Raw genomic sequence first — 25,347 nt, 5'->3', positions numbered from 1 at the left:
GAAACTGGAGAACATGGGACCCAGAGGCTTTGGTCCTCTTTCTCACCTTATCCAATTGACCTGATTTATTATATTTCTCTTCTGCAAAGACCAGCTCCATCTCACTCATGTCATTGTTGAGGATAAAACAAACTTTAGATTTGTAGAATTCTGGGTCATCTGTTTCAAAGTACTGAGGAGGCGGAAAGACACAGAACAGAACATGAATACTCTTGCCCTGAAAGGAAAGTTTTAACTGCTTAAAACCACTTATCCTCTCAACTTTAAAAATTATTATTTACAACCCCAGGAGGAGAGATTTCAGGGTTAATGGCCAGGGGCATTAGTAGAAAATGCACACCCAAGACATTACCTTGTAATGCATACGCAGTCCTATGATTTGGGCCAGGAAAGAGCGGGTGAAGCGAGCTCGAACCAACTGCTTGTAGGCTCCTCCTAGAGAGGACTCGTAGAGACACTTGCCCACGAGCCGTCCGGCAAACTCATACATTTTCAGGCGCAGATGAGCGGGGCGATTAGGGTTGGGATGCACCTGTTCAAGAAAGAGTCTGAAAGGTCCTGAGCCATTTTTCTTCAAGCCCAGTTCTGGAAAGACCCTTCTTCCCCAACCCCATGCCAAAGGAACAAGAACTTCACTCTGAGGATCAGAGCCCATCCAAATGTTAGTTTTTTGGTAGCCACCATTGAGTAATTCCAAGTGACTGGAAGATAAAGGGCAAAGGTGGACTTAATTAAGAATCTTATATTAAGTTTGTGGTTAATCAGCAGATGATGTGATGCCTTTTCCCTAAACCAGAACTTCTTTCAGCCAAAGCGTACTTCTCTACTGACACCTTTGTCTAGTCAAAGATCTAGTACAGGAATCATTTGCTTCAGATATGTTTTGAGAAAGAGGCTTAATTATTATAACTAGCAGAGTAGACATTGTACTATAATGTTTTTTAGTCAAATATTCAGCTGTCTGCATTTTTGCTTATCTTACAGATGAAATAATAAAGGCAAAGAGGAGGAAGACAATCTGATTAGCTCATATTTTAAGCAGCAAAATAAAGAATAGGACACAGGTTCTCAGGTTCCCAGATCAGTTTCATAATTTCTTTTTTTTTTTTTTTTTTTTTTGAGACGGAGTCTCGCTCTGCCGCCCAGGCTGGAGTGCAGTGGCCGGATCTCAGCTCACTGCAAGCTCCGCCTCCCGGGTTCACGCCATTCTCCTGCCTCAGCCTCCCGAGTAGTTGGGACTACAGGCGCCCGCCACCGCGCCCGGCTAGTTTTTTGTATTTTTTAGTAGAGACGGGGTTTCACCGTATTAGCCAGGATGGTCTCGATCTCCTGACCTCGTGATCCGCCCGTCTCGGCCTCCCAAAGTGCTGGGATTACAGGCTTGAGCCACCACGCCCGGCCGGGTTTCATAATTTCAAATCCCGGTTAGTCTACCCATGATAACACAATCCACATCTTCCACCCACCCGTCACCGACTCACTAGTGCTTGGTTGTTGTCACTGAACCGGGTGAAGAGCTGATTGGTGGTATCAAACAGCGCTTTGCAGATGAGCTCAAACCATTCCCGGCGAGGCCCTCCCCAGTCCAGAGCTGAAAAGCATAATGAAAATAAAAAATGACTCTGCCCTACCTCCTCTTACCACTTTTGTTTATTGAGTAATTTTATATTCTCCACATTCCCTCTATTGTACTACCCTGGTGTTTCTCCATTGCAACTCATCTAAACTGTGGTCCTTTTGAAATCCCACCTCTTTTTGTAGGATTAATGGTATTCTGATCACTAAGGAAATGCCCCCTAGTATGGAAACGCCAGAGGTTGGAGATCCCAGGAAATGGACATTTCTCTCAAGGTAACCAAGGTTCAGGCTCTTAGAACCCTCCCTCCAAGTCCCTGTATATGTGTGTTCCACAAGCTCCTCCATGCTATCCTGCCCAGTAAATACTACCCTTTTTCTCTTGACTCATGGTTCTCTTTCCCTGGGGGTGGGGGGGGGAACAAACCAAAAAAAAACCCTAGGGTGTTTTTTTTTGTTTTTTGTTTTTTGTTTTTTTTTTTTATGGAGAGGGAGTAAGAGAAGGTGGGAGTGGGGAGAAGGGTTCAAAAAGATGAATATAAAATTTCAAAACTGACCTTCTTCATCCTGGAAAACAACCTCAAAGTTCTTGCTCCAATCTGAGATGGAGAAATTCCGAGTGGCTTTCAGAGACTGAAAAGCAGTGAAAGGAAGGGAATTGTCAGAACACTGGCTGGTATCCTCTGGATGTTAAAGACAACAACACAAGAGCACTGCCATTGTCTGTTGGACTAACTACAACTACCTGAAGGAGACATGTTACTCATAAACAAGCTTTAATGATACCACCTGCCGGGCGCGGTGGCTCACGCCTGTAATCCCAGCACTTTGGGAGGCCGAGGCGGGCGGATCACAAGGTCAGGAGATCGAGACCACGGTGAAACCCCGTCTCTACTAAAAATACAAAAAATTAGCCGGGCGCAGTGGCGGGCGCCTGTAGTCCCAGCTACTCAGGAGGCTGAGGCAGGAGAATGGCGTAAACCCAGGAGGCGGAGCTTGCAGTGAGCCGAGATCGCGCCACTGCACTCCAGCCTGGGCGACAGAGCGAGACTCCGTCTCAAAAAAAAAAAAAAAAAAAAAAATGATACCACCTGACATTTATGCACATAACTTCAAATTTAAAGTTTTTAAAAATAATCTGATTTGTCTTTACATCATCACTTTGTTGGAAAGTTGAAGTTGTTTTTTTCTTTTTCTTTTGTTTTAAACAATCCTTGTTTTAGTAATGAAAACATTCTTGCATAAAGAAGTAAAAAATGACTCAAGTCAGTAAGCTGTAAGCAAAACAACCAAGGAATCCTGGTTTTCAGCAAAGCATGGTCTATCCTCTAGACATCTTTATCCACAAGGCTAGGTTCAGACAGTGAGCCATGCCACACGGAGAATATGGCTGAGAAAAGGGGTTTCCAGTCACACCTACCAGAGCCAAACATCACAAACACTTTCTGGACAGGAACCAAGCCTTCTCATTCCTGGGGAATGTAAGAACTATGCCAGTGTCTGTGCAGTGGAGACAGACACACATCAGGTGTTCCTTTTCCATCAGACCAAAGTGACAACAAAAATCATTTCCTTTTAATTCAACAAGAGCTCTTCTATTCCAGGGATTCAATAACAAGAAGTTTCTTCTGTAATCACTATTTACACCTGCCCTACATAGGAGTTCCATGGGACTGTTCAGGAACCCATTAGTAGATTTGAAGGCCAGTAAGTAAACTCCTCTCCCCTCAATAACATATCTCCAACAAATCTGCCCCAAATTTGGTAGGATCAAGTAGAAGAACAGACATAAGTAAAGAGAAAAATGTAGATTTCAGAATTTAGTATATTTGTCTTTTACAGATATACTTAAAAAAGAGAAATTTAAGTTTCATGAAAAAGATAACCAGATCAGGCATGGTAGCTCATGCCTGTAATCCCAACACTTTGGGAGGCTGAGGCAGGTGTATCACTTGAGTCCAGAAGTTAGAGACCAGCCTGCGCAACATGGCAAAATCCCATCTCTACAAAAAAATACAAAAATTAGCCAGGCATGGTGACACACACCTATAGTCCCAGCTACTTGGGAGGCTGAATTGGGAGTATCACAGCCTGGGGAGATCAAGGTTGCAGTGAGTCATGATCGCACCACTGCAACCCAGCCTGGGCAACAGAGTGAGACCCTGTCTCCAAAAACAAAACAAAACAAAACAAAAAACAAAAAGGTAACCTGCAGAATATAGATGTTCAATTGGAAAACTTTGGCATCTGCTGACAGAGATGAAATTTTACCTACCGATTCCAATAAGGCATGCCTGCTGACCTTCAGGGTGACTTTGGAATGTGGTCTTTTCATGTGGACCTGCCGAAGCTCTCGCTGGAAAAAGTTCACCTTGTCCTGAAAGGTCTCAGAGCCTCCTGGGGAGCAGCAAGATCCATCATTAGAGCCTCATTACAAGCCATCTGTGCAGTCCTGCCTCTCCACCCTCATGGATGTGGCTGGGCTCACTACCCTCCCTATAGAACCCCTGTGTAACCTCACCTATGTTCTTATGCAGGGAGCGGATAAAAGTGGCAGCCAGAATGTTCCTCTCCTTACAGCTGAGCTCCACAGGAGGTTGAATGCCATCATCCACCACCAGTGTGAGGAGCTTATGGACAGGGTCAGGACCAAGGTATGAAAACTGGTAAAGAAAAAGAAAGAAATTAATCTGTAAAACCCTCAAGCCCAGTAAAAATCCTCCACAGCTCTACCCTCTGTACCAACCAATAATAAGAAGTTAGGCTTGTTTTCTTCAAATGAGGACCTACCAGGAATACATTTCATTATTTTTCCCTTCAGTGATTTACATTTCAACATTTTAAATTATTTTAGTCACAGAGACTGCCTTTAGTCAGGACCACTGGCAAAACTACAGACCTTCCAACATAAAATATAGGAAGGGTGATATATTAAATAGCAATAAATGGTAATAGGGTGATATATTAAATAGCAATAGTAAGGATACATTAAATAGCAATAAATGACTACTCCAAACTGATCAGATGAAAACTATTTTTATAAAATGGCATATTCTAGTCTTTGGGCAAAAGTTTAGATTCTAGAAGCCCAGAAAAGTTAAAAACAAACAAACAATGTATTTTAATATATGAGAGAGCTGCTTCTAAAGGAATTAGCTTCAGCACACTGGGAGACCAAGCTTGGGCCAGAGTTACAAACATCTTCTCTATTAACTTAAGTCTTGAAGGCAAAGGATCACTGTTGAAGTATTCTGAGTTGCTGCTAATAACTGTTTCTGTAGGTATGTGTCCTTCCAGATTTTATATATTCTTCATGCCATTTAGTGAGGAGATAATGATGCTTTATTTGGCAATGAATCCTGTGTACACTGTGAGATCTTGCAGAAACATTAAAAGTGCTTCTGAGAAAAAATAAAAGGTTGACAGTCCAGAGATGAAGCATGCTTGATGTGGCCAGACATAAGGTTCAGCTTACTTTTGTTCCTGGACACACTCGGAAGGTATAAAGGCGCCAGGGGATGATCTTCAGGTAGAACTCCTTTACTGAGAATTGCTGGAGGACCAAGAGACAGGAAATGAAGTGAATGATAGATAAAAAAGCTCTATTTGGGTATTCTTATTCAAATATCATAGTCCCTATTTACATTTCTCATAACCTTTCCTCTCCATGGACAAAAATAATAATAATTTAGTGAGCACTAAAGTCAAATAAATACATTAACTCTCTATTTAAAAAGGCAAATTAAAAATATTACTCTGATGACCAAGTGTGAATGGCTCACACCTGAAATCCCAGCACTTTGGGAGGCCGAGGGAGGCAGATCACTTGAGGCCAGGAGTTCAAGACCAGCCTGGCCAACATGGCAAAACTCAGTCTCTACTAAAAATACAAAAAAATTAGCTGGGTGCGGTAGCTCATGCCTATAATCCCAAGTACTTGGGAGGCTGAGGCACGAGAATCGCTTGAACCCGGGAGGCAGAGGGTGCAGTGAGATTTGACCATGGCACTCTAGCATGAGTGACAAAGTGAGACCCTGTCTCAAAAAATAAAATAAACAAATAAACAACAACAAAAAAATCACTCTGACAATGCAGTTTCACAAAGAGATATTTCATAATTATAATACTCAAGTCTTTCTAAATATCTGGGATCAGGTCCTCACTTCATGAGAACAGAGTATTTCACCTAGAAACAATTAAAATCTCCTTCTGCTCAGCGCCATGCTGCTCAGAATGACTTCCTCCAAGTTACTGGACAGCAAACACCAGCAACCCACATACACTGCTTTATCCCTATTTGAATGGTGCCAAGGATCTGTCAGGGAAGGGAGACAGGAAGATGGGGTGGGCTGGAGTGGAATATGTTGGTGGTATAAGGGAAGGTCCTCACACAAAAAAGTTCATACAAAAGAGGAAAAGATGATGCAATAATTTTTTAATCTTAAAAAAACCCTTTTATCTGAATATGCAGGTCAGTTGTTTTCTTGATCAAAAAAAAAAAGTTTAAAGAAAATTTCAAACACATACTAAAGAAGACAAAGCAGTATAATGAAACTATCAGCTGCTTCAACAATTATCAATTCATAGCCAATCTTGTTTCATTTATTCACTTACCCATTTCCTTCATTACCATCACCCCTAGTCCAAATTAAGGCTAGATTTTTAAATGAAGAATGGTACACAGCAAAGTGTTCTGAAGTAGAACAGAATTATAACTCAGTTTTGGTTATGAGATTAAAGAGATGTAATGGGATGTTGCACAGAGTCTCATTTTTATGAGGACTGAATGAGAAACTAACACAAAGTGCTTCTTAGCTCAGGGGCTTGGGAAATTCACCTTCTTTCCTCTGCCAAAATGTATTTACTCCAATCCTGTAGCCTGATAGTGACATCCATTTACTGTGGTTTCATGAATCACAGAATAAAAGATCAAATTGTTTTGACACAGCACAAGCAGCCAACAGTAATTTTTATGCTAGCAAGAAATTTTTAACGGTTGAAAATAGCTTTCTATACAACTAGTTAACAATCTTGCCCTGATTCTCAGACTGTTACTTTGTGTTTTCTGCTACCAAATACCAATTACACACAGGTTCAAGCAGGGGGATTTTATGTCAAGAATGGAAGTTCCAACCTTTGGTGACACATAGCAGTACACCTTCTTCGGTTTCTTCACCTTCTCAGGGGTGTGGCACTCAGAGGGCGAGTCTTCATCTTCCTCGTCAACAGCAGTGGACGGCCGGCGCTGGGAAGAGGTCATGTGCATGGGTGGCAGGTGCCATGGAGTGCTGCTACAGTTGGTAGCATTATAAAGATAAGCCTCAAAGTAAATGCTCACACCTGAAGTGGACACATTGCGTTCGACGATGTTCTTCTCATCCTCTGAAGTATAATAGGGAGTAGAAGTCAGGGGAGAAAAAAATTACCTATCACTAGGCTTTCACTCCACAGGACAAGCCAAATATGGCCCAAATATCAAATGTTTGTGAGGTCAGACAAAAGAGTGCAGACAGGCAAAGAAGTGGCTGAAGAACAGCACTAAATCATACTTTTCTTTCAACTTACCACTTAGGACAATAATGTCAAATTCGCCATTATTGATTGGCTGATTTTGGTATGAAATGCAGGCATGGAAGCAGCCTCGAGAATGCAGGGTGAGTCGCAAGAACACCTGGAAAGTCTGCCTGTTGGATGTCACTGACTTCTCAAATGAGACACCAGTACTCTCTTCTTCTTGAGGGCCGAGCTATAGGAAGACAACAGAGCATCACTTAACATATAGTATCTTCCCCGTTTACAAGGCACTTTACTCTTTACAAAGAGCTTTCCTATCTACGATCTAATCTAAATCACAAAATTACTAATGAGACAGGTATTGTCAGATGAAGATACAGACGGCACAGAAGTCAGGGAGAAGGAAACAGAGATGGAAGTGAATTAGAAGGTGTGAGAATGACAGAGAAAGCAGCCAGCTCTCTCTAGCACACAGATAAAGAAGGGAGGCTGCTTACCTCATGAATGGACAAGGTGTAATTGTGCTCATCTCTCAAGGACATGGAATTGTTGGTGGGATTATCATACTCATCTCGGGGTACTATTTGAAGAGTGTGCGGCTGCCCACAGGTCAATACAAGAGTAGAAAAGTGGCACACAATTTTGGTCTTAGAAGGAACCACCATTCCTGGAACAAAGATAATGGAATCTAACATTTAAAGGTGCTCTTCAGGGCACAAAGATCTGCTCAGTGGGTCCTAGAAAGCTAGGTTTCCTCCCAATTCCTAGGGATAAGTAACACTACCAAGAGGAAGAGAGGCCAGGTGCAGTGGCTCACACCTGCAATCCCAGCACTTTGGGAGGCCAAAGCCAGAGAATCCCTTAAGGATCCCTTAAGAAGTTCAAGACCAGCCTGAGCAACATAGCGAGACTGTCTCTACAAAAAATAAAAATTAGCCGGGCGTTCATGTAGTAGCTGGTTCATGCCTGTGTCCCAGCTACTCAGGAGGCTAAGGCAAGAGGATCACTTTAGCCCAGGAGGTAAAGGCTACAGTGAGCTGTGACCACACCATTGCATTCTAGCCCCTGTGTGACAAAGGAAGACCCTGTCTCTTTTTTTTTTTTTGAGACGGAGTCATGCTCTGTTGCCCAAGCTGTAATGCAGTGGCATGATCTCGGCTCACTGCAACCTCCGCCTATCAGGTTCAAGCGATTCTCCTGCCTTGGCTGAATAGCTGGGACTACAGGCACCTGCCACCACACCCAGCTAATTTTTGTATGTTTTAGTAGAGACAGGGTTTCGGAATATTGGCCAGGCTGGTCTCAGACTCCTGACCTTGTAATCTGCCTGCCTCAGCCTCCCAAAGTGCTGGGACTACAGGCGTGAGCCACTGTGCCAGGCAACCCTGTCTCCTTATTAAAAAAAAAAAAAAAAAGAGGAAAAAACAGAACTAGAGAAATTCAAATGAATTTGGCGGCTCATTTTTACAAATTCTTAACCACTGCAAACCCTAAGCAAAATGAAAAAAAACTTGGAAGAAATAAAACAAAACAAAAAAACCAACAAACAACTAAACAAATGGAGACATGTTTATGGAAGATCCAACACAGTACAGATGTCAATTTTCCCCAAATTGATACATAGTTTTAACACAATTCTTATTAAAATTCTAGCAAGATTATTTATAGATTTAGTTAAGATTATTCTAAAATTTAAATGGAAAGGCAAAGGAACTAGAATAGCTAAAACAATTTTGAAAAAGAAGAATAAAGTGGAGTCAGCTTACCAATTTCAAGACTTATTATAAGAGCTACAGTAATCAGGCTGTGCGACTTGGCTCACACCTGTAATCCCAACACTTTGGAAGGCCAAAGCAGGGAGATCACTTGCGTCCAGGAGTTTGAGACCACCCTGGGCAACATAGTGAGACCCTATCTCTACAAAAAAGATAAAAAATTAGCTAAGCGTGGTGGTACATGCCTGCAGTTCCAGCTACTCAGGAGGCTGAGGCGGGAGGATCGCTTGAACCCAGGAGGCCAAGGCTGCAGTGAATCATGATCGCACCACTGCACTCAGCCTGGGTGACAGAGTGAGACCCTGTCTCAAAAAAAAAAAAAAAAGAAGAGAGAGCTACAGTAATCACGATTCTGTGGTACTGGCGGAGGGATAGGTACATAGATTAATGAAATAAGCCCCCACAAATATGTCCAACTGCTTTTTGATAAAGGTACGAAAGCAATGTAAATAGAAGAAAGATCACCTTTTCAACAAATGATGCTGGAGTAAATAGACATGCATAAGCAAAAAAATAAAAAATAAAAAAAGGACCTTGACCCAAGTCTCACATATTAACATTAACTAAAAATAGATCATGACCCTAAATACAAAATTTCAAACTGTAAAAACTTTTGGGGGGAAAAAAAAAGAGAGAGAGAGAGGATCTGGGACCAAAGATTTCTTAGACGCTAACAGTTTGACCATAAAAGAAAAAAAATGGATACACTGGATTTCTTTCTTTCTTTTTTGAGATAGGGTCTCACTTTGTTGACCAGGCTGGAGTGTAGTGGCATGATCACAGCTCACTGCAGCCTCAATCTCCTGGGCTTAAGCTATCCTCCCATCTCCCTGCTCCAACCTACTCCCCAGTAGCTGGGACTACAGGTGCACGCCACCACTCCCAGCTAATTTATAAATTGTTTATAGAGATGAGGTCTCACTATGTTGCCCAGGCCGGTCTTGAACTCCTGGGCTCAAGTGATTCTCCTACCTTAGAAAGTGGATTTCATCAAAATTGAAAACATGTGCTCTGTGAATGACTCTGTTAAGGGAATAAGAAGAAAAGCTCAGCCTGGGCAACATGGCGAAGCCCCATCTCTACAAAAAAATACAAAAATGACCCAGGTGTGGTGGCACGTGCCATAGTCCCAGCAACTTGGGACGCTGAGGTGGGAGATCACCTAAGCCCGGAGAGGTCAAGGCTGCAGTGAGCCGTGACTGTGCTACTGCACTCCAGCATGGGTTACAGAGTGATATCCCGTCTCCATAAAGAAAGAAAGAAAAGCTACAAATGGGGAGAAAATATTTGCAGACCATATATTTAACAAAGGACTAGCATATAGAATATATACAGAACTCTCAAAAGTCAACAGTAAAAAACCAAAATGGGCCAGGCACAGTGGCTCATGCCTGTAATCCCAGCACTGCGGGAGGCCAAGGCGGATGGATCACCTGAGGTCAGGAGTTTGAGACCAGCCTGGCCAACAGGGCAAAACCCCATCTCTACTAAAAATAGAAAAAATTAGCCGGGCATGATAGCAGATGCCTGTAATCCCAGCTACTTGGGAGGCTGAGGCAGGAGAATTGCTTGAACCTGGGAGGCAGAGGTTGCAGTGAGCTCAGATTGTGCCATTGCACTCCAGCTTGGGTGTCAGAACGAGACTCCATCTCAAAAAAAAAGAAAAGAAAAATAAATAAATAAATAATAATAATCCCATTAGATAATGGGCAAAAGGACCAGTGTGGTGGCTCACGCCTGTAATCCCAGCACTTTGCAGGGCCAAGGGGGTGGATCGCTTGAGCTCAGGCGTTCGAGACCCACCTGGCCAACATGGCAAAACCCTGTCTCTACAAAATATACAAAACTTAGCCGGGAGTGGTGGTGTGTGCCTGTAATCCCAGCTACCCAGGAGGTTGACAAAGGAGAATTGCCTGAACCCAGGAAGAGGAGGCTGCAGTGAGCCAAGGTAGCACCACTGCACTCCAGCCTGGGCAACAGAGCAAGGCTGTCTTAAAAAAAAAAAAAAGAAGGAAATGAAATGAAATGAAATGAAATGAAATGAAATGAAATGAAATGAAATGAAATGAAAGGGAAGGGGAGGTGAGGGGAGGGGAGGAGAGGAAAAGAAAATGGACAAAAGACATGAAGAGACGTTTCACCAAAGAGGATACACAGATGACAGGCACACGAAAAGATGTTCAACAGCATTAACTATTTAAGAAATGCAAATTAAAAGCACAATGAGATACCACTACACACTTATCACAATGGCTAAAATAAAAAATGATGACAGCATTAAATGTTAGCAAGGATGTGAAAAAAACTGGATCATTCATACATTGCTAGTGGGAATGTAAAATGCTACAGCCACTCTGGAAAAGAATGTGGCAATTTAAAAGAAACTAAGCATACAACTGCAATACATCTCAGCTACTGCATACTAGAGAAATGAAAACTTACGTTCACATGAAACCTGTAGATGAATATTTATAGCAGCTTTATTCACAATAGCCCCCAAATGGAAACAACCCAGATATCCTTTAACAGGTGAATAGTTAAACAAAGGGGTACATTCAGACCACAGACTATAGGTAGAGTATCCCTAATCCAAAAACCAGAAATCCAAAATGCTCCAAAATCCAAAACATTTTGCATACCCACACGATACTCAAAGGAAATGCTCACTGAAGCATTTAGGGTTTCAGATTTTTGGACTAGGGATGCTGAAGGGGTAAATAAGTATACTGCCAATATTCCAAAACCCCCAAAAATCTGAAATCCAAGACACTTCTAGGCAGGCACAGTGGCTCATTCCTGTAATCCCAGCACCGTGGGAGGCCGAGGCAGGAGGATCGCTTGAGGCCAGGAGTTAGGAAACCAGCTTGGTTAACATAATGAGACTCTCTCTCTACAGAACAAAAAATCAAAAAATTAACCGAGCGCGGTGGTGCACACTCGTAGTCCCAGCTACTTGGGAGGCTGAGGTGGAAGGAGCCCAGCAGGTCAAGGCTACAGTGAGCCATGATCCTGCCATTGCATTCCAGCCTGGGTGACAGAGCAAGGCCCTGTCTCAAAAACTACAAAACATTCCTATACCATGTTTGGAGAGAAAAAAACCACAAAACCACACTTCTGGTCCCAAGCATTTTGGATGAAGAATACTCAACCTGTACTACTCAGCAGTAAAAAGGAACCAACTGGCCGGGCGCAGTGGCTCAAGCCTGTAATCCCAGCACTTTGGAAGTCTGAGACAGGCAAATCACGAGGTCAGGAGATTGAGACCATCCTGGCTAACACGGTAAAACCCCGCCTCTACTAAAAAATACAAAAAACTAGCCGGGCGAGGTGGCGGGCGCCTGTAGTCCCAGCTACTCAGGAGGCTGAGGCAGGAGAATGGCGTAAAACCCAGGAGGCGGAGCTTGCAGTGAGCTGAGATCCGGCCAGTGTACTCTAGCCTGGGCGACATAGCGAGACTCCATCTCAAAAAAAAAAAAAGGAACCAACTACTGATACACTCAGTAACCTGGATGAATCTCCGGAAAATTATGCTGAGTGAGGAAAAGTCAACTCCAACAGGTTATATACTATATGATTTTAGTTATATAATATTCTTCAAATGACAAAATTATAGAAATGGGGAATAGATTCATGGGTTGCCAGAGGTTAAGAAACAGGTTGGCAGCGGGTGAGGCAGAGGGGCAGGCACGGTGGCTCATGCTTGTAATTCCAGCACTATGGGAGGCCAAGGCGAGTGGTACATGAGGTCAGGAGATTGAGACCATCCTGGCCAACATGGTGAAATCCTGTCTCTACTAAAAATACAAAAATTAGCTGGGCGTGGTGGCACGTGCATGTAATCCCAGCTACTCAGGGTGAGGCAGGAGAATCCGTTGAACCAGGGAATCAGAGGTTGCAGTGAGCCAAGACTGCGCCACTGCACTCCAGCCTGGTGACACAGCAAGACTTCGTCAAAAAAAAAAAAAAAAAAAAAAAAAAAAAAGACACAAACAAACAGGTTGGGAGGGGATGGGTGTGGCTGTAAAAGGGCAACATGAGGGATCCTTTTGACGATGGAAATGTTCTGTACCTTGGCTGTATCAATGTCAATACCCTGGCTGTTATATTGTACTAGTAGTTTTGGAAGATGTTACCATTGCAGGAAACCGGGAAAATGGTATACCAGATCTCTGAGTTATTTCTTACAAATGCATATGAATATACAATTATCAAAATATAAAAAGTTTAATTTTTTAAAGAGGGCTGGTACATATAAGGATATGAGCTGTTCTCCACTCGTGGCAAGGAGGTGGGTGATGATAATTCATGTGAAAAGGAGTCTCTGAGTGAGGCGCTTAAGCAAAGGAGAGGATACACGCAGAAAGAGATGGCTTGGGAGCCATTTTGCCCAGAGCCTTACTCTGCTATCAGAGAAAGAAAACTGAGGACTAGTTAAGCAAAGATACACAAATCTTAAGGCCCCACTCAGTAAGGTTTCACTTCAAAAGTTACCTAGGGACCCCAGGTCCTATTATTTCTGTGGATACCACAGCCCTTAGCCCTTAAGAACTAACCAAACTAATGACTCAGCAATTTTACTCCAGAGTAATAAAAACATGTCAACACAAAAACTTGTACACAAATGTTCACAGCAGCATTGCCTACAGTACCCAAAAGTAGAAACAACTCGACCACCAACCGATGAAAAGATAAATAAAATGCAGCATATACACACAACGGAATATTATTTGTCAATAAAAAGAAATGAAGTACAGATTCACGCTACAGCATGACTGAAACTGGTTTAGATATTTGTACCCTCCAAATTGCTTGCTGAAATGTGATTCCCAATGTTGGAGGTGGGGCCTGGTGGGAGGTGATGGGGTCATAGGGGAGGATCCCTCATGAATGGCTTGGTCTCCTCCTCATGGTAATGAATAAGCTCTTGTTCTGAGTTCATGCAAAATCTGTTTGTTTAGAAAAGCCCAGCACCTCCTCCCTCTCTCTCTTGCTCCCTCTCTCACCATGTGACACTCCTGCTCCCGCTTCGCCTTCCACCATGAGTAGACACTTCGCAAGGCCTCACCAGAAGCAGATGCTGGTGCTACGCTTTTTGTACAGCTTGCAGAACCATGAGCCAAATAAACCTCTTTTCTTTATAAATTACCCAGTCTCAGGTATTTCTTTACAGCAAGACAAAAGCAGGCAAACACAGTAGGCAAATCGACAGAGACAGTAGATGAGTGGCTGCCTAGGTCTGGGGGATTTGGGGAGAAAGTGACTACTAATATGTATGGGGTTTCTTTCTGAGGTTATGAAAATACTCTAAAATCAACTGTGAAGATGGCTCCATTTAAAGAACCATTAAACTGTATACTTTAAAAGGATGAATTTTATGGCATGTTAATTAAATCTCAATAAAGGTATTATTTTTAAAAAGGAAAGATGGGATGGAAGGAGTGAGAGAGAGGGAAGGAGACAAAGGGAAAAAGAAAGGAAAAAAGAACCTACCAGGTTGAAAAATTTTGTAGTAGGGACTGTATGCCACATTTAATCCGCCAAGCTTCACTGTGATTTCATAACGCCCAGCCTTGCGCACAGTGAAGGCCACTTTTACCACATTGGAATTGGGCTCCTGAAGGACTTCCTGGGTCACTGGAATTTCCACTGCTAGCTCGACATGAGAGATGTGAACTCTTAGTCCCACAGGCCGATGTGCAGGGAAAGGCTGCCCGTTCTTATAGAATAACTGCCATGGAAAGAAGGACACCCGTTAGGAAGCAGAGGAAAAAAACATTTCCTGTGTAGAGTGAGTGGGGAGAGAGGAAGTAGCTGGCAGAGATCACACTGGTAAATCCCATTACCTACCCTGTTCCTCACAGTCCTGCTCACAAAAACACAGAGAGAAATAAATCCCATCAATACTCCAAAGAAAACCATTAAGTCATGAGCAAATTCTTAACCTGTTCAGAGGACAAGGGTAGAATTTACCATGAAATCAAGAAAATGTGCATTTTAACTTGCCACTTCTGAACCACCAATGCTGCCTCCTTGGTCTTACCATCCCTTTATATTATCAATGCTAACCCAAATTTAAAGGTAAGTTAGCCGGCAGCACTGGCAATGAGTGAACTAAAGCGTTACCAGACAAAGGTAGGAGGGGTTCAGGCTCTCAAGCCAAGCTTAATGCTACAGTGAAGAAGTCAATGCAAGAGTTGGGAAATTTTTTCTGTAAAGTGCCAGAGAATAAATGTTTTGGCTTTGTGGGCTGTACACAACTACTCAACTGTCATAACTACTCAGGTGTGAAAACAGCCATAGTCAATACATGATGAATGGGTGTGGCTGTGTTCCAAGACAAATGTATTTAAAGAAACTGAAGGTGGGCCTGATTTGCTAACCCAAAGAGTAAGTACTATTACTTATTCTTTTCTGTAATATTTTTATTTTGAAAAGGTAACATTAAGGCTTATACTTCTTCAAAGCTAAGGACCTATTAAATCAAAATGACAGAGAAATTTGTGACTCTTCCGATAGCAGCAATTCACTAGTTCCTGGAAGGGGTTGAAAAACAAGAGAAAATGTTAACATTCCAGGCCAGCACCTGGTAGTGTTGAACTGGGCTCTGGAAAGCAAGTTACTCAGAAACCCCAATGGGTATGGAGACAGAAACATTCCCTTACATGCACTCGGAAGGCCATGCTGTGGCCCACCTCATAGGGGTCCTTCCAATCCCAGGAGACTTTGCAAGACCGGGGATCCAGGTAATTTCCTCGCACGTAGTCATAAATAGTCCGGTCTCCTCGGCGCTCGCGGTCCTCATTCTGGAGGAAGCTGACTACACGTGCGGCAAGCTCAAAGAGGAACTTAATTGTGAAGAAGAATGCAACCACAGACACTGTGATTCCACCTATGCAAAAGAGAGAATACACAAATCGCCTGCCAGTTACACATTACAGCTTTTCATTAAGGAACAGGCCAACCATTTCTCAAAAATTAAAGGAAGTCAGGATGAGACTGTAAGGCTGCCAAAGAAACACTGCACTGGGTACTACCTCTGTGGATAAGAAAGGAACTTCTACACCAGGGGTCAGCAACTACAGTCCTCAGGCCAAAGTCCACCCACTGCTTATTTCGGTAAATAAAGTTCCATTGGGATATAGCCACACCCATCATTTATAAGTTGTCTATGGCTACTTTTGCCCCACACTGGCAGAGTTGAGTTATTGAAATGAGCCTTTGGAACCAAAAATATTTACTCTCTGGCCTTTTATAGAAAAAGTTTGCAAACTCTTGCTCTATACGAGCTGCATATAATGTCCGCCCTGCTCCCCACTTTCCTGCACTTGCTGGGCCCCCCACAGAAGCAGTAAAAAGGATGTGCCTTTGGTTCCCACCATTTCTTTCTTAAAATAATGCATTATTTGGGAGCCCTCCCCTCCCTTGTGTGCTTGGCAAAAGTGTTCCCCAATCCCCACCAGAGTTAGCAGTTCCCTTTTCTGGGCTCCTTTAAACTCCTGCACATTCATCTGGTATAACTTTCCTCCTCCTTGACCATTTCTCTTTATGTTATGAATGAGTACTCCTTGAAGGCAGATTTTCATCTTATTCAACTTTAGACTCCACAGTAAACAGTGTCTGGCATTGACTATAATTGCTCAATAAACCCAAATGAATGAATTCCAATGCCAACTCTGTGAAGGTACATTCTGGCATGACTAGAAATATTTCCAGCTCCATTTTCAAAGGGAAAGGAATAGGCAGAAAAGGAAAAAGAACCCAAGCAACCTTAACAAAAATATAATAGAGAGAGTTCTTTCCATAACGTACCAATAACGTAAAACATCAGGTCCCTTCAATGCCAACAGACAGCCGAGGATCACAGCTGCAGCTGTTAAAAGAAAACTTGTTTAGTTTTTTTTCTCCAACTCTGCCTTGTAGCTATCTCACAGTAAGATAGAGTGTATGGCGTGAGCCAGACAACTCTCTCGAGTCTAGAGCCTTACTATTCCTGTCCTCTTTCTAGCTTGACAGGTGCCCTATAATATATTTCAGAGAAACAAACAGAGACTGCATCATTCCCCTTGGAGACTTCCAATCTACTGGCCACTCTAGGAATACCACAAACAGCCACTTGCTTTATTGCTAATTTCAAAATGCAGTAACATGGCCTTCATCTTCTTAGATCCATAGTTCCCAAGACAGTTTCCCTCCCTCATGCAAAGTGGGGCTAATTAACCCATGCAAAGAGGAGAATGGAGTCACTTTCCCCTTATGTTTGCCTTCTGGAAGTAATTCAGCTATGTAGAAATAGCTACATAAAATGTAGAATTTTTTTTTTAAAGCAAGTATCATTATCATCATGTTGGCATTATGTAATTAAAATGAACTCTGGGTCATCCCAATAATAAACAGTGGGTCTGAAAGGGAAGTCATTTATGCTGTTACCAATCAGGCAAACTAATGGGCCCTCTGGAAGATGAGCTCAGCAGAAAGACCAAGGAGAGGAACAAAAGGAGACTGTACTTCTCATCCTTAGTCATGCCTGTCAAGGTAGGAGTTTGAGGGAAGACTTTCACTGTTGTTAAACTCGTTTCCAGAATAACACTTCAATCTTAATTACTCATTTGATCATTTGAACCAATGAAAGTACTGCCAAGGAAAAACGCAATGTATGCTAACGTTCATATCTTATCACTGAGTCTGACCTTAGCACAGGTTGTATATTCTATTTTACAACGCACTGAATTCACTCTTTCTTTTCAAGTCAGTATACACTAAGGCTGTCAATGTTTCTTCACCTAGCACCTTTTATCAGCACTAGAATATTATGCAGAGACAAGACAGCTAAAAATTTCTAGGTTCAGATCTGGGAGGGACCAAAACAATTTTTTTTTCAGGGTATGTTTTTACATCTGATTGTGTTCGCTTAGTTCCTCTGATAACAATATATCCAGTGGAACCCACAGAGAATAGGTAATTTGAGGAATGACTGTCAAAAGTTTCATAGAAATCCTACTTAGAGTGATTATCTAAAGTCCTACTAGAAAAGAAATCCACACGGGAACATGAGAATTGTCACATGGATTAAGGTGCTCCCAAAAGGGTCTATTACAGACAATATAAAGAGCCAAAATTTGGGATCATAACTACTGAACCTCCTTCCCAAACAAGTATCTCATCTCTTGGGACCCTATGGTGAATTAGCTGGGGACCCAACAGCTATCATCTCAAAAAGCTGCTACCATCTCTCAAAAAGCATCTGTCTGCATCTTACAGGATGCACTAGATGACTTGGTGGGACCAAAACTGGCAGTTTAACTGCCTTAAATACTTCCTCAGCAGGATGCCATTCAATCAGACCCTAGATGTGAAACTTCTGGTCCTCAGGGAAGTTACAGCACTCAGCAAAGAAATGATGTATATATATGTGGCTGGTGTTACAGATTTGTGGTCTTCTTAGAGGAATAAAAGCAGTGCTAAATGTATGGCTTGAGTCATGAGGGCTGGAAAAATTCCCCCCTACTATCTCTGACAACTATAACAACCCTTTCTGTGAAAGACAGCTGACATGCAGTAATTTAGAAGCCTAGAGAACAATCCCAGGACGGCAAACTGTGTGACCTATCTAGGCTTCAGAATCTCACTGCTGTAAAAAGAGTTGACATTTAATAATTTACATGGTATCATCCCCTTTAGTATGATATGATTTCAATGCAACTCCCCACAGCAATCAAAGATCTAGTCAAACAGCATAACAAATAGTATAAGATAGAGGATAAGGGGACAGACTCTAGAGTTAGGTTACCTGGCTTCAAATCTATGCCCCACCATTCATAATGTGACCCTGGACAAGTCATTCAATCTTTGTAAAGGGGTGCCAGTTTCCTTATATATACCTCATAGGGTGCTGTGAGGATTAAATGAGTTAACACATACAAGCAGCCTATAGTAGTGCCTGGCACACAGTGAGTTCTCAAAGTTTTAATGATTATTACAATTATTATCAATAGTAGCACCAGTATCACTACTCCTTTACTTCAAAGCTGATAGGAAACTCCTCTCTACTGGCCCACACTTTCTTCAAAGAGAAATGCATCTGAACTCCAAAAGGCATGGCTTCTATTACTGTCCCTAAACAGTCTGCATGGGAGTTCTTTATACTATTCTAATTATAAGACTAAAAAATTTTACAATAAAAGGTTAAAAACTCATCCTAAAATAATTCGTCCAACAAATACTGAGTACTTAATATGTGTGGTATAGGGGGAACAAAGTAGAACACGAGAGCCACAGTCCAGTTATCATGAAGCTGGCAGTAATGAGCTTTACCTTGTGGAGTCCTCGGCCATTTTTCCCTTGTCACTTATTTCTCAATCAAATCATCACTATTGATTTTCAAGATCACCTAAACCTTCTCCAATAAGTCAACTCTACATTTCTGCCCCACCTCTCTTCATCATTTAAAATTCAACACACCAATTACTACTTTTTCCCCAAACAACTTTCTTCTTGAAACCTCCTCATGACCAGGGAGTTAGCTCTATCAATTCCTCACTCACTGATATTAACTTTACAAATGTCCCACTGCTCTACAACGGCTCTCAAACCACTCCCCACCCCCACAGTATTTACCCACCTCCCAGTTTCACCCATGGTCACATTCTGAATTTGCCTTCGTTCTACATTTTCCCCCTTTCTGGTTCTTCCTGAATTCTCTCGAAAGCCCTTCTATTTTTTTCTTTTTTTTTTTTGAGACAGAGTCTTGCTCTGTTGCCCAGGCTGGAGTGCAGTGTAACAATCTCGGCTCTCCGCAACCTCCACCTCCCGGGTTCAAGCAATTCTCCTGCCTCAGCCTCCCGAGTAGCTGGGATTACAGGTGCTTGCCACCATGCTCGGCTAATTTTTTGTAAATTTTTTTTTTTTTTTAGTAGAGACGGGGTTTCAACATGTCAGCCAGGCTGGTCTTGAACTCCTGACCTCAAGTGATCTACCTGCCTTGGCTTCCCAAAGTGCTGGGATTACAAGCGTGAGTCATCACGTCCAGCCAGGCTTCTCCACTTTTGTCACTTAAATCACTTTTATTCCAGATTTTACCTCTGTTCTGAAGCATTTTCTGGAAGCATGTTCTCCTGTCGGGGGCTCTCTCTGCCCTGTATCTACTGCTATCCCTACCCCACACTATTCTCTTTGGCCTCAGTTGCTACAATACCTCGTTATTCATCCTATGATCTATCCAAATTAGATCCTTTACACTTTTACATACAGCTCTGAAATGTCTCCTCTCCATTCCTTTTGAAAACTCATCTCCTCTGCCTAGAATATCCTCTTCCCTTTTATTCCCTACACATGGAACATCTCCTGATCCTAAGGTCTAGGAAAAATCCACTTTCTCCAAAATCTTCCCTAATACTAAATTTAGAAATTCCTTTCCTCTTGTGAATTTCCATAGAACATTGTTTTTATTTATCTTATAGCACTTTTATTCTTTTTTTTTTTTTTTTTTTTTTTGGGACGGAGTTTCACTCTTGTTGCCCAGGCTGGAATGCAATGGCACCATCTCGGCTCACTGCAACCTCTGCCTCCAAGGTTCAAGCGATTCTCCTGCCTCAGCCTCCCAAGTACCTGGGATTACAGGCATGCACTACCACGCCCAGCTAATTTTGTATTTTTAGTAGAGATGGGGTTTCTCCATGTTGGTCAGGCTGGTCTCAAACTCCTGACCTCAGGTGATCCGCCCACCTTAGCCTCCCAAAGTGCTGGGATTACAGGTGTGAGCCATCATGCTCGGCCTAGCACTTTTATTCTTTTAGTCTCGTTTTTTCATTTTAGAGTGGTTATGAGTAGTCTTAAAAATCCTCCAGGCTGGGCATGGTGGCTCATGTCTGTAATCCCAGCACTTTGGGAGGCTAAGGCGGGAAGATCACTTGAGCTCAGGAGTTTGAGACCAGTGGGACCTCATCTCTACTAAAATTTGAAAACAAATTAGCTGGGCATACTAGTGCACACCTATATCCAGCTACTGGAGGCAGGGAGGGGGCTTGAGGCAGGAGGATTTCTTGAGCCCAGGAGGTTGAGGCTGCAGTGAGCCCTGGTGGCACCACTGCACTCCAACCTGGGCAACAGAGTGAGACCCTGTCTCCAAAAAAAATGCTCCAAAGAAACCAACATAATTGCATATAGTAACTTCAATAAATATGAATAAGATCAAATGTCTGTCCTTTTCTTTGTCCAGAATGCCTAAGGATCAGGAATTTTCCAGATGGGATCTTCCTTGTAGACAGAGCTTGAAAGGATTTCTCTAATTAACAGTGTACTCACTTGAGCCGTTTATAAGTTCCTCAACCTAAAAGTTGCGAATTTAATTCAGTTCAACGAGCAGGTATCAAATGCCCACCACTGGGGTTGCAGATTCCCATGCATGGTATTTTTCTACAGCAGTTTCTACGGCACCCTTTACTTTTTGCTATTCATATTTTTCTGTATGAAATTATTTTGGAACTTTCCCAAGTCTAATTCCAGCACAAACAAGTATATAAGGCTCTACTGTACTATTTCATCCAATTGTTATGAGTATTTTGTGTGTTTTCAAGTTCCTCTCTTTAGTGTCCTTGACCTTTATAAATATGGCATATTGTGATACTTTAAGCTAGAAGAAAAATGTGACAGTAGTAAATTAACAACTTTCTATCTGCTTATCGAGTCACTTATCACAGGCCGAACATTGCCTTCAGTGCTTTACATATGTTAGCCTAAGTAACTGTCACCACAACAACTTGGTAAGATGAATACTATCATTCTCGTTTTATGGATTTTTTTTTTTAAGCTGGGCTTAAAGTTGCTGAATATCTCACATTGGGATAAGTGACAGAGTTGAGATTCAAGCCTGGCTGGGAAAGCCTAACAGGGCATGGTGGCTCATACCTGTAATCCCAGCACTTTGGGAAGCCAAGGCAGGAGGATCACTTGAGCTCAAGAGTTCGGAACCAGCCTGAGCAACATGGCAAAACCCCGTCTCTACAAAAAATACAAATAAAAAATTAGTCAGGATGTCATAGTGCACGCCTGTAGTCCCAGCTACTTGGGAGGCTGAGGCGGGAGGACTGCTTGAGCCCAGGAGGTCAAGGCTGCAGTGAGCCATGATTGTGCTACAGAACTCCAGCCTGGAGACAGAGAAAGACCCAGTCTCCAAAAAAAAAAAAAAGCAAAAGCCTGTGTCTAACTCTGAAGCTCAATGCTCTTAACCTCTACAGTGAATCATGAAAAAGAATAAAGTCATAAGGATAGTGAAGTATTTGGGGAAAAAAAGATTTACGAAAACAGGTAAAACAAAGTATGAGAAACACTATCCAATCTTACTGTGAGGAATCTCATAGCAAAGCTAAAATTAGAAAGATAAACTCTTATGGCTCTTTTTTTAATCTTTTGAAATATAAATAAAGCATGACAAAGAAAAGTGGAATGCAATGCCAATTCTCTAGTGCAGAAATATCACTTGCTTACGAAGGATCCTGGTCTGGTTGCTTAATACTATAGCATTTTGGCTCACATTACCTACAAAAGGGGAAAAAGACTTGAAAATATCTGTCTCAAGGGACTGTTAGAAAGTTGATTAACATACATATTTTAAAATCCTCTGCTTTTTCGGAGCATAAAGATTTTTAATTACAATAGCAACTAAATTTTAGCCCTAACATTGAATATCAGTTGTGAAAAAGTCGTTTCCCAAAAATGGAGAACTGGTTTCTTCATATTTAAAAATGCTCTGCTGGGGACAAAGTCAATTCTCACTGCAACTGTATACTTCAACAGCTATCCCTTGCTGAAAAGGCTTAGGAACTGCTCACTGGATCCACGTTCTACATCCCAATAACTAAAGCTCAACTCAGTCTATTACCTTACCTTTAAACGAGGGCCCATGTTCTGAGAACCAAGTAGAGCACTCCTATTCACCAAGGCAGGTCACTTTTGGCCCCTTTCACCTTGTCTTCCAACTTCCACATGAAAGAAAAACGCCGCAAGGTCAACAGAAAGGGTCTATCCATCAGACTTTGTCACAGTAACCAGGTCAGTGTTTCTGGGATGAACTGGATGAATTCCAGGGTAGAGAAATACAGCCCAAGAATATATCATTCCTGGACTTCTCTCTAGTGCAGGGTACAATCGGCTGCCAAAGGATGCCCCAGGATCCTGTCCAAAAAAGAAAATAGGGTTAGTTGGAACAGGTTTTTATTTGCGAAAAAGATTCCCCAGAAAAAAAACAAAGAGAAGGTACAACAGGCAGTGGAAATCGAGACACTAAAAATAACCAAGAATTAGTAAACTCTGACCAAGCATTCTCAATTAAAACTCCACACAGTTTCCTTGAGGCCTCTGACTCCACAAGAAAAGTCAACTGGCAACCTCACTGTCTATAACTATTTCTTCAGCTAAGAAGTGCCAGAGCTTCTTTCAGTTCAGTGTCCCCAAATACTTCCCTATCCTTATGACTTTATTCTTTTCCATGATTCAGCATAGAGGTTAAGAGCACTGAGCTTCAGAATTAGACACAGGTTTTGGTTTTTTTGACAGGGTCTTTCTCCGTCACCCAGGTTGGAGTGCAGTGGCATGATTACAGCTCACTACAGCCTTGACCTCCTGGGCTCAAGTGATCCTCCCGCCTCAGCCTCCCAAGTAGCTGGGACTACAGGCATGCACTACCACACCTGGCTAATTTTTTATTTGTATTTTTTGTAGAGACGGGGTTTTGCCATGTTGCTCAGGCTGGTCTCTAACTCCTGAGCTCAAGAGATCCTCCTGCCTTGGCCTCCCAAAGTGCTGGGATTACAGGTGTAAGTCCATTCTTCAGTAGAAGCAAACTAGGCCACAGACTTAAAGAGTAACCTTCAGCACAACCACAGACCCAGTTTGAATATAATGGGGCTGCAGCACAGGGTCTGGAGCAACCACAAAGACAAGTGAGATGAAAGCACAGACAGAACTGGGTTACGGAGGGCCTTATATGCCATGATAAGGAATTGAGACAATATTCAGCTGGAAAGAAGAAACCTCCAAAGAGCTTTAAAGCCCAATCTATCAGCCTATGCAGTCTGCTCCCTTCATGCCCACATATGCATTTCCAAGACATGCTTAAATAAAGTTGATTTTATATTTAAAACAGTAAAACCTGCTACTACGAGTCAGGGGAAAATCTGTAAACTTTCAAAATAAAGTCACTAAATAAAGTGCAGTGAAGTCAGTTTATAACTCTCAAAGATATTCATGAACCAAAAATGTAGCAGAAAGGGGGTTTATGGCAATGCATACACAAACAGCCACCATAAGACAAATGAGAAGAGACTACTAATTAGTAAATGCAGAGACAGTCTTACCATATGGCAGGAACTGTTCTCAGTACTTCATACATACAAACTCACAGATACAATTATCCCTATTTTAACACAGATACAATTATCCCTATTTTACAGATGAGGAAACTGGGACACAAAAAGGTTAAAGTCCTTTTCCAGGAAAACACACAGTGAGTAGTAGAGCTGAGTCAAACTCAGACAACCCGGACCCAGGATCCATGCTTTTAATGACTACCCTACTGCCTCTCTACTATGGGAAACTAAGGAAGAAAGCACAAAATGCTAAAAGAACAGAATGAGTGAAGACTAGCAAATGAAATTAAGTTGGCAAACTTTTATCATTAAAAATAAATAAGTATATGTATCTAGTTTAAAATACGGCAACATGGCCGGGCACGGTAGTTCACGCCTGTAATCCCAGCACTTTGGGAGGCCAAGGCAGGCGGATCACTTGAGCCCAAGAGTTCAAGACCAGCCTGGGCAACATAACAAAACCCCATCTCTACAAAAAATACAAAAATTAGCCAGGCATGGTGGCAGGCACCTGTGGTCCCAGCTACTTGCAGGCTGAGGTCAGGGTTGGCTTGAGCCCAGGAGGCAGAGGTTGTAGTGAGCCGAGATCATGCCACTGCACTCCAGCCTGGGCAACAGAGCCAGACCCAGTCTCAAAATAAATAAATAAATAAATAACGCCAACAGACTTGCCAAGTACAAGAGCCAAAACCTGGGTCAACTGGCAACTGGAACCAGCTTAAAGGATCCACAAACAACAGACTATATACATAAGCTGTAAGAGATCCCTATGTAGAATACTATATGAGGAATTTTTAAATGACACTTTTAGGGAATAAACAACATAGGGAAATGCTCACAAACAAAATGTTAAATAAAAAAGCAGGCACAAAACTGTTTATGTAGCACAAGCCCACATTTAGAAATATAACATTACATAAAGAAGACTGAAAGGAAAAATAGAAAAATATTAATAGTGATCATTTCTTGGTATATGGAATTATAAATAATTTTTATTTTCTACCTGTATTGTACCTTTCAGTGTTTTTCAAATTCTTAATGTTGCAAGGACATGTAAAAAGTTTCTATTTCTGGAGAACACATTTTTGAGGGGGACTGATTTTCTTTAAATAAGCAAGAGA

General features: G+C 42.1%; 1 protein-coding gene across 5 annotated transcripts in view; it reads right to left on the bottom strand.

Moving 5' to 3' along the window:
- Positions 1-25,347, bottom strand: part of AREL1 (apoptosis resistant E3 ubiquitin protein ligase 1) — a 58,541-nt gene that overhangs the window by 14,302 nt on the left and 18,892 nt on the right. For 3 of the 5 annotated variants that reach the window (XM_050798695.1, XM_050798696.1, XM_050798691.1), the window contains exons 2-15: positions 22,746-23,033; positions 16,674-16,734; positions 15,527-15,753; positions 14,355-14,592; positions 7,587-7,756; positions 7,141-7,321; positions 6,710-6,957; positions 5,051-5,128; positions 4,097-4,238; positions 3,851-3,972; positions 2,133-2,208; positions 1,482-1,591; positions 353-532; positions 47-172 (exon numbers count right to left, since the gene is read on the bottom strand). In XM_050798695.1, coding sequence (XP_050654652.1) covers positions 47-172; positions 353-532; positions 1,482-1,591; positions 2,133-2,208; positions 3,851-3,972; positions 4,097-4,238; positions 5,051-5,128; positions 6,710-6,957; positions 7,141-7,321; positions 7,587-7,756; positions 14,355-14,592; positions 15,527-15,753; positions 16,674-16,689 — 1,914 coding nt within the window. In that variant the 5' untranslated portion in view covers positions 16,690-16,734; positions 22,746-23,033. Of the gene's footprint in view, positions 1-46; positions 173-352; positions 533-1,481; positions 1,592-2,132; positions 2,209-3,850; positions 3,973-4,096; positions 4,239-5,050; positions 5,129-6,709; positions 6,958-7,140; positions 7,322-7,586; positions 7,757-14,354; positions 14,593-15,526; positions 15,754-16,673; positions 16,735-21,767; positions 21,861-22,745; positions 23,034-25,347 lie in introns of all 5 variants that reach the window. The other 2 variants (XM_050798692.1, XM_050798694.1) reach the window with 2 other exon arrangements.

Source organism: Macaca thibetana, chromosome 7 (assembly GCF_024542745.1).
Source record: "Macaca thibetana thibetana isolate TM-01 chromosome 7, ASM2454274v1, whole genome shotgun sequence".
In the NCBI taxonomy this organism is placed as follows: Eukaryota; Metazoa; Chordata; class Mammalia; order Primates; family Cercopithecidae; genus Macaca; species Macaca thibetana.
Note: the sequence above shows the minus strand (reverse complement) of the source record. Positions and strands in the feature narration are given on the sequence as shown.